General features: G+C 44.1%; 1 protein-coding gene across 5 annotated transcripts in view; it reads left to right on the top strand.

Annotated features, from left to right (window-relative positions):
• LOC147024223 (partitioning defective 3 homolog) overlaps positions 1–15,000 on the top strand; it is a 206,709-nt gene that overhangs the window by 124,425 nt on the left and 67,284 nt on the right. For 4 of the 5 annotated variants that reach the window (XM_085883900.1, XM_085883899.1, XM_085883898.1 and 1 more), the window contains 3 exons: positions 3,896–4,201; positions 7,810–7,950; positions 13,378–13,477. In XM_085883900.1, the coding sequence (XP_085740026.1) occupies positions 3,896–4,201; positions 7,810–7,950; positions 13,378–13,477 (547 nt within the window). Of the gene's footprint in view, positions 1–3,895; positions 4,202–7,809; positions 7,951–13,377; positions 13,478–14,441 lie in introns of all 5 variants that reach the window. The other variant, XM_085883901.1, reaches the window with a different exon arrangement.

Below are 15,000 nucleotides of genomic sequence, written 5' to 3' on the forward strand. Positions count from 1 at the left end.
AGTGGAAGAGGGGAATGGCGGACGCACCGTCCCGCTAGCGGGGTCCCGGGACCGCACCGACTCCGGCGAACTCTCGCCCCTGAGCCCTCTTCTGCGTCCCTGCTCCACTCTGCGACTCGTCGCTCGACCTCCACTCCGAGCTCCGTCCCCTTCGCCGTCCGATCCCCGCAAACACACGCCTCAGACTCCACGACTTCCGACCAGCGCCACTTTCTGCGCCACTTTCTACACCCACTTTCTCCACTCTCTTTCTGCGCTCGCGAGCTGCGTTGTGCTCGCGTCTTTATAGACCGGGGGAGGAGCTTGTATGCAGATTCGCGGATCAAAACGTGCTTGGAGGCGGGGCCATGCTGCCCGACCATTGGACGGAGAAAAAGGGGCGTGAGCCTCCCCTGATCCGAATTCCCTCCTCAAATGAGTCCACATGCATCACGGGTTCGGAGGCGGGGCCATGCAACCCGATGCTCAGTCATTGGATGGAAGAAAAGGGGCGTGAAGCCTTCCTGATCCGCTTCTCTCCCGTAAAGGCATCCATTTGTACTCGCGGCTTGACGCGTTCGGCAAGAATCGCCGAACGTGCCCTGGACAGCACGACGTTCGGTGTTGACTGGTGGTGTGGTTGTTGGGGGATTATTGGTCCAAAATAACGAAAGAGAAAGAAAAATGGCTAACTCGAAGTGTCGTCGCCCAGATGAATCGCACATATTCCCCCTAAACAACAGGTGTGGACTAACTACACATGAACTTATCGATTATATCTAACCTGAGGACCTTTCTGGTGTATTGCAAATTTCCACAGCCGTAACAATATATATATATATATATATATATATATATATATATATATATATATATATATATATATGTATTAGGGTGGACCTTACTGGTACACCTAAACCAAAAAGAGGACTTTCTCAAGGTGCTTTTTCCTAAAATGGTTCGTATTAATAAGAAAAGTATTGGTGCCAAATATGGTTCATGTACGGCTTTATTCACCACTCTCACACAGGGTGTGAAAAATACAGTGTTCCAGTCTCTGAATCCATGAATTATAGCATTGTGGCTGTTCGACAGTTAAATGCAAAATGAAACAAGAATCCTTCCTGTTGAGTTGCTTTACTCCTAAAAATATTGCTTCTGCAGTGAAGAGGTTTATATTAACCTCAAAAAGATCACCATGCTGAGACATAAACCCATAACTCTGTGCAGTTCAGTCACAGTTTGACGTCATGGCACAAAACAACAGTGGTCGTGTGACAGTGGTAAAATCTGTTGAAATCAAATGAAACCACTCAAATTTTTTCTTCCCAAGTGGAACCAAAAAATAAAAAAGCACATTTGAAAAGTTGAAGTTTGTATTTTAGGACCACCCTTATATGTATGTATATAAATATGTTTTGTTACGAATTAGCCGGTTCAGACAGCCACGCATGACCGCTTAAGGCCCAACCACAGTCGCGTGTCCGCCGAAACCCGGAATTCAGTCGTAGCTTCCGGACAACTCTGAAAACCTGCTACGGATGCCTTAACGCACCATAAACTGTCAATATTCTGTCCACGCGTACAGGGTTAATCGCCGAATCTCGATATACCTAATTATCCGCGCAGACAGAAGTACCGAGAATTTATACCTCAACGGGACTCGTACGGAAACGAGCCGCTAAGTGCACTCGTTCCGTGTGCGATGCTGAGCGGTTTTAATTCCCAAGTTCCATCGGACCAATTGACCACTTCAATTTGGCTTTAATAGCCGGCTAATTTCCAGAACGCGCCGTGGAAGTCAATGGGAGGAAATGACGCAATGAGCAGATTGACATTCAAACAATGGGGGCATTTATTTATACAGGCATGTAATCAATGGGGGGAAGGGGATATGACACAAGAAAAGCCTACAGCCGATGTTTATTCTGTACAGGCATGCACTTAACCAACAATTCTACTTGTAAAGACAAGGCGCCACAGACTTTCATACAAAACCCAAGAAATGAAACGGGGCTCGTGAACCTTTATTTCAACTCGGAGCCTAGATGACCGAAGGCTCACAAGAGGCCGGGCAGGTTACCTTGCCACCCCTTGTGACGGCTCGAAGGTCTTCGGGTCGGTGACCCTGGATGTTCCTTTTTTGCCCTTGTGTCGCTACCCGCCAGTCGCTTGGAAGCCGGGCGGCTTGAGCAGCTTGGCGAGCGGCTTGCTCGGTTTCCCTTGGTCATCCGCTTCCACTGTGGCCTGGTCGGTCGGGCCTGGCCGGCGACGCGCTCGGAGGAGTGAACAGGTCTTTTGCTCTTTTAGAGTTGATGCTCTTTTGGCCCGTTTACTAACTCAGCGTCGCTCGACCGTCTCGGAGCCGTTCGCCCGGACCACGATGCAGCTGCTCGACTCCAGAGAGGGACGAATATCCCGAGTGCCCGCTTCTCCACGCTGCCGCCACCATCTGCCTCCTCCCCCCAAATGCGTGCTCCTTGCGTGACTGCCCATCTCCAGAGAGCGATGAATCTCCGAAGTCAGCTCCGAACTCATTCGAGCTCCTCCCTTTTTTGGCCCGGGGCGAGCCGCTTTTTGATCTCTCAACCCGAGGCCGGGCTCTGCCCACTTTTCACCTCCGACCTCTCACCCCTGGTAAGCCTCGTGGGAACCCCCAAGTTCGACGTCACGGGTTGGTGTCGGGTAAACCCTCGTTTTGATCCGATTATGCAAATCGGCTCGCAGCGCACAATGGCGGCTTGAGCAAAGGGAGCGTTGTTTGTCGATGATGATGGCATTTTTGTAGGAGATGATGGGGTTGCGATGTTTGTTAAAATAAAGACAGAGAAAGAATAACGGCTCCCTCAAAGATTCGCAGCCCAGCACACGAATAAATCCCTTTGCACATCGGTGGGGATTCTAACCTGAAACACTTGTCGAAATAACTGATCTTCGTGGAACCTGAATGGTGTTTTGTGAATTTCCAAAACCGCAACAATATATATATGTCATGTGTATGTATGTATGTATGTATGTATGTATGTGTATGTATATATATATATATATATATATATATATATATATATATATATATATATACATACATGTATATATACACATGTATGTATATATACATGAGCCTGGTGTTGGTGCAGTGGTTAGGGCAGTGGCTTGGGACCCAAAAGGTCCTGAGTTCAAGCACCATTGGGACACTGAATTAATATATGTATATATATATATATATATATATATATATATATATATATATATATATGTATAGATGTATGTATATGTGTATATGTAAATATAAACCAAGTTGAAAACACCAGGGGGTTGACTCAGCCTGCCATCCTTCCGAGGTCGGCGAAATGAGTACCAGTGTACTGGGCCCGGTGTATGCCCCGGTTCGAATAGGTGTACCATACCCCTGTGTGTCGTAAGAGGCGACCAGGTTGCGTCAGGAAGGGCATCCGGCATAAAAACCTATGCCAAATCATTATGCGGACAACAAAACGAATTTCCATACAGGATCGGTCGAGGCCCGGGTTACCAACGACCGCCACCGGTACCGGTGGTCAGCAGGGTACCAGTGGAAATTATAGAGCGAAACGGTGATGGTTGATCCGCTGTGGCGACCCCTAACGGGAGCTAGCCGAAAGAAGAAGAAGTATATATATATATATATATATATGTGAAAATATATATATATATATATATATATATATATATATATATATATATATATATATATATAATCTTTTGGCATGTACAATCGAAATATGCTTTGAGGCAACAGTCAAGAGATTGTGTGCATGTGTGTGTACATACGTACGAGCCATGTTAAAAAGTTACTCGAGTTTGTGTATTTATTGTCATGGATTTGCATGCCACTGGGCTGGCTGCTCAAAAAGTCGTGTGTGTATGGATTATATAGGCTGCAGGCTCGGCAAAGAGAGCTTCGTGAACGTCAGGCAAAGCTGCAGCAGGAAAGAGAGCGGCTTGCCGGAAAGGAGCGTAGCCGAGTGGCTGGGCAGGACCGAGGGAAAGCGTCCATGCAGGAACGACGGAAGCTACCTGGAAGGGCTGATGCTTCCACCTCAGTGGCATCCCACACTGATGATGCCCAACCAATTTATGCCATGGTTAAACGATCGCCACTGCATGAGAATGATGAAGACATTCGTGCACTGTATGCTCAAGTCAACAAAGCGGGCACCTTACCGTGGCCGAGCTCAGACAGGTATGAAAATATTTGTATTGAAGATGTGTGAGGCCTATCAATAAATGTGCCTGTGTAACCTATCAACCCAATTGACAGCATTCACTTTGCCTGAGTGAAAGCTGAATCTCTGGGCTTATCACTTTCACATTGCAGGCAGATCAGGGGGCTCTGTTTTCTTCCACCTCATTTCTGGTCTTGCATCCCATGTGCTCTTTCTCTCTCTTTCTTTCTTTCTCTCTCTCTCTCTCTCTCTCTCTCTCTCTCTCTCTCTCTCTCTTTCTCTTTCTCTTTCTCTTTCTCTTTCTCTTTCTCTTTCTCTTTCTCTCTTTTTTTCTTTTTCTCTTTTTCTCTTTTTCTCTTTTTCTCTTTTTCTCTTTTTCTCTTTTTCTCTTTTCTCTTTTTCTTTTTCTCTTTTTCTCTTTCTTTTTCTCTTTTTCTTTCTCTTTCTTTTTCTCTTTCTGTTTCTCTTTCTATTTCTCTTTCTCTTTCTCTTTCTCTTTCTCTTTCTCTTTCTCTCTCTCTCTCTTTGTTCTGTCCCCTAACATTTATGCAGGGCACTCACAGTCTGCCAGCAACCCCCTTCTGATGAAACTCCCCAAATCCAGAACCACTGCTCACCCACACACATTCGTTACTCTTTTTCCCACCTGCATAACAAACTTCCACATTCTCTTCAATCTCCTCAATCCCTCCAAGTCTTCAACAGCTGCTCACCACCATCACCACCATCTGATCATGATCATGATGTTTTCCCCATCCAAAACCATGATCTTTTCTACTCTCATTAACCCTCCCCAAGCCAACTTCTTTCCAGTTTTTGCTTCCTGAGAGTTTCCTTCTCCATCCATCTTGTTCATCCATGTGTCCTCCCCTCGCCCTCATTGTTCCCCACATCCCTTATTTCTCCAACTCTCCCTTTATTTTGTCCCTCATCCCTGCTGTTGGTGTGTTTCTCCCTCTCTTTCTGCTGTTCCTTTTGTTCTGTTGCATCACGATTCGTTCTATGTTCCAGCTCTTCCATGAGTCTCGACTTCGTCTTCAAAAAAAACAAAAACCTTTCCACACAGTATTTCGCGATGCATCTTTTTCTGTTGTGTTGCGATTAGTTAGATATGTTCCACATGCCAGGACACTTACCAGCAGACAAGTTAGGCATGAGATGGAACTATGTTGAAGAATAGATGGAAAGTTAATACTTTATATGGAAGCCCAAAACATTTAATAATGTAAAAATAGCCGAAACGTTTGACCTCAGGGACTGATGGGACCATACCCCGACGTCACAAAAATGCATTGCTGTCAGGTCTGGGGCATGTTTCCAAAACATAGTAATATGACAAATAGGGTATCTACACCCCCATGTTTTCATGGTCAATGGTGACAATGGCAACAAAACATCTGCTAGAAAATGTGCAGTTCACCCTGAAACTCCGCAACTTGTGGAGTCATTGTCCTTCAGAAGGAAAATAGCACGTTTCTACAACTACCTGTTCTGAATCTTCTCTGCATCGCATGTCTTCCCCATCACTCGCCTCACTCCAAGCATTGTCCGACTCCTCATAATCTGTGCACAAAGCTTCCATGCCGTCCCTGTCATCCATCAATGGGCATGTAAGACACTCTGGGACTGAACTTTCTGGGTACCAGTCTGGTACAAAGCAGTTTAAAGTCGACTTCCATCCATAGTTTGTGGGACTCACCCCACCAGGTGGGTCAGTCTTGTCTTCCCTTTTCCAGATTCTTGCCACGTACTTGGCCCTTTTGACGTGATTGCCAAGTGCCTTGGTGCATGGGGGGAGAAAAGCACAGTTTATCTTCTTTATTCTGGCGAGGGGCTCCTCATTCCCACCATTCATGTGCACGAATGCTTTGTATGTGGCTCAATTTATGTCAGAGGTTTTAAACCTATACAGCGAGCAGACAAAGGAGGTAACAGCTGGAATATCTACTTCCTCAGAAGTCAGAGATTGCAATGCCATCACATGAGCTGTATCTGACTCTCGTCGCTGGAAGGGCTTCACTTTGCCCTTTCTGCAGAAACACGATGTGAAGTTGCAACTAGTTAGGGCATGAAGGCCGAGTAGTGCTTCAGTGATATCAGGCTGTTTCTTCTCAAGAATGGCAGCTAGTTTAGAGACACCAATGTACCTTTGGTGGTTGCTCGATCCATAGTCCATGATGATGGTGTTCCCTTCCAAATTCCAGAAAGCCCAAGCAGAATTATGAAGATGTCCGTATCGGTGGACCTTACTGGAATGTTACCAGTGGAAATGCTGTTTGGGTGAAAGGCAATGAGGGTATCGGCCTCTTCGTGTCGACATTGGAGGTGATTCGGTTCCTCTATTTGCAGTAGATCATCCTCGTTGTTCTTCATCTCCATGCACATACCACCATGTGGAACATACAATGTATTTCTTCCAGGGATTAACCCTGACTCCCTCTGCCGCATTGATTTGCTGTACTGCAGTCTTGGATTCCTTTACATTCTCTGCAGCCAAGTTCATCATCTTGGTCCTTGGCACTGGCTTCAGAAACTGCAAACCATCAGTCGCACCCTCACCCTCAAAATTGAGTCAAAGTTCCCCTCCCCCTGCTCCGGTGTTCCAAGGAGAAATGTCTTGGTCGCTTCCCTCACTGCTGTCCCTGATGACACTTTGATGAGATCAGCAGGAGAATAAGTGATAAATAGGTTGCATGTGTTCTTCAGTGTGTTGGTGATGGCATTCACGTCAGCATTGTCACGTTCGGTTCTCCATTTCCTCAGCTGATTGAAGACTGACCAGTTCACAGAGCTCTGTCAGAGCCATGATACATTGGTGAGAGTGATGGACCACCTCCTGAAGGCACGATGCGAATTTCTGAAATTTCTGAAAAAAGGAGTACAAGAGCTCATTATTTGCCTCGTTGCAACAAAAGAGCGACAGTGTTGCTCCAATGTGCACAGTTGAGGGCGAACTATACATTTTCAAGCACTAAAATTGTTGCCATTGTAACCATTGACCATGAAAACACGGCTGCCGACACTGTATTTGTCACATTATCTTGCAAAGTTTGGAGATATTGACAAAAAATAGGGGTTCAGTAATGGCGTCACTAATGAGGTGATTTAGGATGGGGGGAGGGGGGAGCCATGCCCCAGATCCGGCAGAAATGCACTTTTGTGACGTCGGGGGATTAGGTCAAACATTTTGGCGCTTTTAACATCAATAAAAGTTCTGGCCTTCTGGTCGAACAGTGCAGCATTTGGGATTCATGTATCTACTGCATGCCGATGCCCCCCCCATTTCCTCCTTTCCACACCTTTGATTGTGTCTACCATGTTCGCACCAGCTTGATCTCTCTTGCATGATATTCCAATTGTCCTTTAAGTGGTAAACCCCGAATATTTATTGTTAACCATTAAGTTGGAGAGTAACATTTAGTTTTGATTGGAATTTAAACTTGGTCATGTGACTCCTCCGGCGGTGCAGGTAATTAGAGTTTAAAATCTTAATTGTTCTGAATCTTGGTGAACGTTTTATGGGTACTCATTTTGCGATCTCGAAAACTTGTTTCCTCTCGTTTTCTCTGTTTGCTTGTGTGTGTGTTCCTCTGCATACTTCTACTGCTGATTTTTTTTATTTCAGGAACACATCAAGAGAGAGGCCAAAAATGCACCGCAGCGCTCATGACAGAGAAACGTCCGGTTCTGCCATTAGGGACCTGCCTGCAGACCACGAATTATACAGCAGAATTGGAAACACAAGCAGCCTACCAAGGCCTGACAGGTGAGGCAACTTCAGTGGTTACCTTTACACTTGCTGTTAAGGATTCTGCGAGTGCTGGGGTTTGCACTATATATGCAACATCTGAAGGCTTGTGGTGTGTTTCAAGGTAAGCACCAATACAATAGGGGACGTTTCGAGTGGGCTGTTCCACTCTCAACTACCAAAGGCTTGAACAGACATCATTCATTTCTGTAGTTGTATGAAAATGACCAAGAATATTCAGGTCTTATGCAAGTTGAGTTTGATGTGCAGTTAAATTAGAGCAGAAACCATAAAATTGTGACTGCCAATATTGAACGTATTCAGTTGGGGAGACGGTGATAGTGATAAACCAAGCTGTTCGGCATCTTGGCCTGTGATATAACCATGACCTTCCATAGAGGCAGGCTCTTAGACCTGGCTGCATAGATCTCTTCAACTCAAAATAACTAAGTGTCCTAGTTATTTTGCCTCCAACACTGAGGTGCACGGAAGAGCGAGGAGACGGGGCAGAAAGACAACACGCAGGGAAAAATATCATTCCTTTCCTGTTGTAATTCTCTGCAGACTACTGTAGTTGTACTTGTTACCAACTATAGTATATGAGAGTATAACTCTCATATACTATAGTTCTAACTAGCATTTTTGCCTGGGGAATTCTGACAGTGGGGCAGTGTGGCAGCAGGTGTATGCAACAATGAAAGGAATGAAGAATAATTCAGAAGGGAAGGAAACATGCAAGAGGGTTTGGTGAAGTTGGGTTAATGGCAGTATAAAATGTCATGGGTAAGGACGGTGGTGCACCACCGACTTGAGGCCCTGGAGGGAAGAGTGTTGTTAAACAGCTTCATTGAGGTGGTTCCAAAAGAATGGTGTTTCACAAATACGGCTGCATTTTAGTAATTTATCAGGAGTGAGTGACGTGTGCATCCTCGAGTTGCTGGTGAGGGTTAAATTGCTAAGAGATCAAAGGGAGCAAGCCCACAGGATAGGTGGCAGAAAACAGAGTCCGCCCAAGCTTCATGATGCGAGAGAAACATGGGTTGTGCTTTCTGCCTCATTGTGGAAGAGGTCACTGTTGAGAGATGTATATTCTATAGAATCTAGGACAGACAGATGTGAAGCATGGCACCAGTTCATTGGAGAGAGCAGTACTCTATTTTGCTTCAGAAAAATGCCTTGCAGGTTGAGATGACTTGGAATGACAGAGGTTGTCCAGTCTACTGGTGGCTTTGGAGGCCAGTTTTGATTTCTGATCAGCCCAGGATAGATTGTGGCCGATGGTGAAGTCGAGAGGTTCAAGCAACTGCACCACTTGCATGAAAATTTATCGGTGGTTTGTTTGAAGATCCTTCTGTAGCAACAGGGTGAGACAGTGATTTTCCTGGAATTGAAGGACATGCTCCATTTGTCGGACTAGCACCTAATCAGTTCCACATCAGCAGAGAGCGATGCAGCTGCAGTGTCCCTATCAGTGGGTGGGGGTACTGTATGACACAATATGGAGTCATCTGGAAAAAGGAAGAGAGGGTTTTCTAGCGCATCAGAGAGGTCGTTTATTAAGTTGATGAGCAAGACTTAGACACAACACACTTCCTTTGGGCACTCCAGCCTCTGTTGACCGCATGAGTGGAGGAGGTCATTAATCCAGGAATAAAGACAATTTGGCATCCTGCTTTGCCTGCCAAGATTCTGCTTGTGGCATACAAACAAACCTGTGTCGAATTGCTTCTGACATCTTGTTTGAGACTCGGGGCCTCCGACCGTTGTTGAGTCGAGAAGCAGCGCATCGTGTTATAGCTGAGTGATTGTGACAGTATTCAAACCGAATGTCAGGGATCAGGTTGTTTAAATTGGCATTGAAAACGATGATTGATTCCATTACTTTGCTTTTAAATTAAAGTAGACTTCCTGGTCTGCAGTTGAAAAATCTATTTTTGCAACAAACCTCCTTGTCAATGGATGTAATGTTATCCAATTCCTGCTGCACCCTGCAATCCATCATCATTTCCGATCTTCTCGACAGTTGTTGGTCTCTTCCACTCTGTGATGTGATGCATTATATCGAAGCAAAGAGATGTATAATGTCTTTTGTAGGTACCTTGTTTACAGACCTTTTTGGCATACCATTGCTACATCCTATTACATTTAAAAAAAAAAAATGTTTTATTTCTCGTTTCTGTGCACATGCTGGAGAGTTTTCTTTTCCTTGCACGATGAATTATCTTGTCAAATATGTGTGAAAACATTTCTCATTAAATAGTCTTACTATTGTATAATGTGCAGCAGTATGTAGTGTCTGTGCCATCCCTACACAGGCAGTCCAACACCATCCTCACCCCATTCTCACATTTTCCAACACCATCCTCACATTTAATACCATGTATAATTATAACACTTGATTATAATTAGCAGGCAGTTGTTTCTAAAGGTTTGTTAGACTTTAAGATGCGAGTTGATTTGTTTGTCTCTGGTGCAGTGTATAATTTGTGCAAGAAAGCTGAAAATTTTGAAATATCTAGACTAACTGCACATCCATGTTCAAGCACACTGCACCCCCCACCATAAAAGTCGAAAGGTTTAATGGTCTGAATGGGCTAAAGGTCAAATTAAAAGGTCTTGCTGAAGTCACAGTGCAATAATACGTAATTAGTAGACGTACTCGCAGTCCAATAGTTTGTAATTAAAAGGTTGCTCGAAGTAAAGTGTGGTATCAAAACGAGGAAACCCCTCACTATCCACAAAATGTTCTACGAAAATCAATGCATCTTGAGAATATACCCTGCCAAGGCGAGAAGGAGGCAACGGCCTGATGGAGCTCAACTAAGTGCACAGTGACAACTGTAGGATTGGCTGAGTACATGAAACGTTTAAAAGGCACTACCGAATCCAATTTGTACAGAAACATGAAGACACCAAGCCAGAAAAGGTATCCCCTAACCCACCTTGCAAAAAAATTTTTTTCCCAGAGATGAGTATGAAAAGAAGATGTCACGCATGAAACCAAATCGGCAATGAATATATCCCCAATGATTGGAAAAAATAAAAATATAAAATGAAATATCAACAACTATGCAGCGACAACTGGGAGGGTGATGAAAGAGCAGGGAAGTATATTTTAATAAAAATAAAAAAAAGTTGTTGCATAGCCTCGGGCAGTTCTCTCGAACAAGCCTTCGGGATGGAGGCGGCCGATCGATCTCCTAGGAGCGACGCAGAGATCACCCACATCCATGATTGTGTACCTCCACCGTCACAAAGTCAGGGCCACAACAGAGAGAGGAGACAGACGAGAGGGAATGGACCGATCAGCCCTTTGATTGTGACCACCCTGCCCTGATGAATCCCGCCAGCAGGGAAGAATGGGGAAAATTTGGCCCCCGACATGCATTGGGGGTGCAACCACTGTGAAGAGGCATTCCCGGTAGTTGTTTAAGAAAGAGTTGGATAGATTGGGCTTTGACAAAGAATGTCTACGAAAAGGTCAACATTTTTAAAAATCTGGGTTCATTGGAATGGCTAAGAAGAGGTCAGCTCAACTGGGATGGAGAACTAATCACAATAGATGCCAAGACAAAGGATACCACACCAATGGCGTTAAGTTTAAGAAAATGGTAGGACTGCCTCAGTCAGACAGGTGCAGGTTATGCAAGGTAGAAAGAGAAAGCACAAGTCCCCTCTTTTCGAGATGTTAAAAAAACTCTTGTCAGAACAACTGCACAAAGAATGTAGAGTAATCCATTGGCATTTCTGCAAAGATTTCAATATCCTAATTTCAGAAAACTCCTGGAACCATGAACCCGATGATCCCATCGGCCATGAACATAGAAAGCAAAGCATTCCGACTGGATATCATACTTCGCTACAAAAAAAAGAAAAGAAAGCATTGCTAATTGAGGTGTCAGTACCCAGCTATTTGGCCGAAACCATGCAGAAATCTTGAAAATCCAACTACCAGGATCTCAAAAATGAAGTGAAAAGATCTTGAAAGCTGAAAAGCACTGAATTTTTACCAGTGATAAATTTTTACCAGTGATGAGAATGGGATGGGAGCAATGGGAAAGAAGAACCTTCTGCAGATCTTAAAAACCATCCCTGGGACTATTGCGCCAAACGAACTACAGTTAGAAGGTGTCCGGGGCTCTCTGACGATCCTGAAGAGAGCGCTTGGCACGAAACTTTAAATCAAAACTTCACAATGTGGTCCCTGAATCCTGATACCTTACCCAAAAGGATACTTTGAACCCTGGGAGGACTTCTTTCCACCTTGTGAAACCCACATATGGAGAAACTTGGTTGACAGGTTGGTTGTGTGATGAGGATGAATCGATTCAATTCTGGTGAATATCCTTCTCCAAATCCAGATACAATAGTTTTTTTTAATTTTTTTTATAGTGATTCGTCACCATTGAGAAATGGGGCTAAAAACAATATATGGCACAACACTGTATCTCAAATAGTTGTAGACGAGTCATGACAAAACGAGGTGGATGAGTTGGTTCGGCGACAAGAACAAGCCGATTCGATTTTGCTTCAGGTCCGGATCCAGATCCGGCCGATCAGTGGGATGCAAAACGTAAACTGTTCAACCTGGCGGAGGTATGTGCTCTACCAAGTGCCATTCCAGTTATGTATAGCATCATTACCTGATGTGTACACTTGGCCAATAATGCGACTTATTACTTGCTTTTGCACTGCCTCACCCCACCCAGTTTAACCATCCCTGATTTATAGTTGTCATTGAGGTCAGGAAGTCTGGTAGGTTTGCAGAGCTGCATTAATTAATTTGCAGACCCAAGTACAGATGCTGACTGCAACATACAAACAACCCTCATGGTACTTACTCACGGCCTTTGGAGTTCCCATCGTGTGCTGACTTTTTGGCTGCTGGTTGCATCATTGGTTCGGGGCGCAGCTATGCCGCTGATGCAGTGCCCCTATTACCAGTATACTGGTGCTCATTTCGCCGACCTCGGAAGGATGACACGCTGAGTCAACCCCCTGGTGTTAATTCAGTGGAAAACGGGGCTCGAACTCAGGACCCGAGGATTCCAAGCCACCACCCTAACCGCTAAGCCAACACCAGGCTGTGCCTTTGGAATAGACTTATGTCTTTAGCCACAACCACATGAGCAAAACTGCATGGCAATTTTACTTGCATCTTGCATGTTGATTATTGAAAAAGTTCACAGAATACAGACTTTACCTTCTTGAGCATGATGACCTTGAGACAGACAGTCAGTGTTTGAATTATGGGGGAAAAGTGTGGTGCCCTTTCATAAAAGAAGAAAACTATTTTTCGATCACCAACTTAAGTTTCCGTTTTGAACACATCCGAGCCATTTTTAATTCCATCACAATCAAGCCTTAAACAAAAAAACACATGCACATGATATACTTCCGTGATGTTGTAACTATATATATATATATATATTTTTTTTTCCCGAGGAACCCAAATGGTTATGAATGGGTGCGAAGAAACATTGCCGGGAATGGCCGAGATCCTCCAGATAGAAAACGACCTGTCTTGCCAGTGGATCATTCACGGGTAGGTCAGATTTATTCCAACTTTCGCAAATTATCAGATTTATGCTTTCTTTCTTTCTTTCCCCCCCCCCCCCCCATTTCGTTAATACATGGATTGGAATTTCCCCCTGATCCTCATTGCCATCACAGTGTCACATGAGGAAGTATAGCAGTGGCTTCCAGGGAACGGCCAAGTTATAATATAAAGCCTTTTTTTTTAAAATGCTATATTGTGCGTTTGTGCAGATTTTTTTATATTTTAATTTTGCTTCTTTTTTCCCCCCTTTATTCCCATTTCGAAGCATGTCTAGTTTATTTGGAATTACCATGAATTATTTTTCTTTGCATAGCTCATCATAATATAACCTTAATATAGATCATAATACCAGACTGTGGTTCAAACCCCAGCTGAGTCATACCAAAGACTTTAAAAATGGAATGTGCTGCTTCTTTGCTTGATGGTCAGCATTTAAAAGGATAGAGCACTGACAAGCAATGCTGGGAAGGCAACGGAAAACTACCCAGTGTAAACAACAACAATCACAATGGTAAAACAACAATAACATATGTCTACGCATGATGGTATGGTAGTGGCAATGAAGCAGTTTGAGATCTTCAAGTAGCTTTCACTATAACTCAGAACTTTTTTCATTGATCACTAATATGTCAGATTAATTCATGCTTACTTACAAGCACTACTTTGACTGAACCTCTTCAAAGTTTCATGCAATTCACTATTACTTATTGAATTAACCCTTGGTCTCTATATCGTTTCTGCATGCCTTACCTCCATACCAGCCCACATTCTTTTCCTCTAACTGTTTTTGTTTTTCTTTCATCCAATGTTCCTTCTCTTTATTTAAACACTTCTGCTATTCACCACATCCTGCCACATCTACATCCTGAGAAGTAATCTCTCAAACTAATTTTTAACTTTATCTCCTCACCCGCATGCTCTGCCTTCCTACACGTCGCCTTTTGGAAAGGCCTAACTCCTGCCGAGAGTTGTGCACAGCAAGCGACTCGCATGGACTAACCTACCAGAACTCGCCAGACTCCGTGATGTCACTCACCTCTTCCGCCTCATTTTGCACCTAGCTACAATAACTATGGTGGCCTTAAAGTTCTGTAGTGCAAATGACGGTTACAAGCACAAATCGCCTTATGTTCGAGCAATGTGTAGAGTTCCTGACCAAGTTCAGATCGGTGAACCAGGTTTGAGATGAAGCTTCTGAGTAAGTCACTTTGCCATTCCTCCCGCAACCAGATCTGATCTCTTCTTCTAAATATCAGCAACACCACTTTGGCATTTGCACTGTAAATCTGTCCTGTGAACTTGCGTGGCATTTGTTCTTTGTAATTATTTATTTATTTTAAATGTGGAAGTTGAAGAGAACTATGCCACGGCATTGATTGATGTTTGAGTTCTATGAGGTGTTGAACCGAACGTGTTCCTGACTCTGCCGGTTGACATCAGCCAGAAATTAATCATTCGGCCATGCTTAGAAATTGCAGGCAATGTGGACTTCATGCTTATAAAACCAC

The sequence above is a fragment of the Eptatretus burgeri genome, chromosome 6, assembly GCF_056783735.1.
Source record: "Eptatretus burgeri isolate ZD-2024b chromosome 6, Ebu_testis_v1, whole genome shotgun sequence".
Lineage (NCBI taxonomy): Eukaryota > Metazoa > Chordata > Myxini > Myxiniformes > Myxinidae > Eptatretus > Eptatretus burgeri.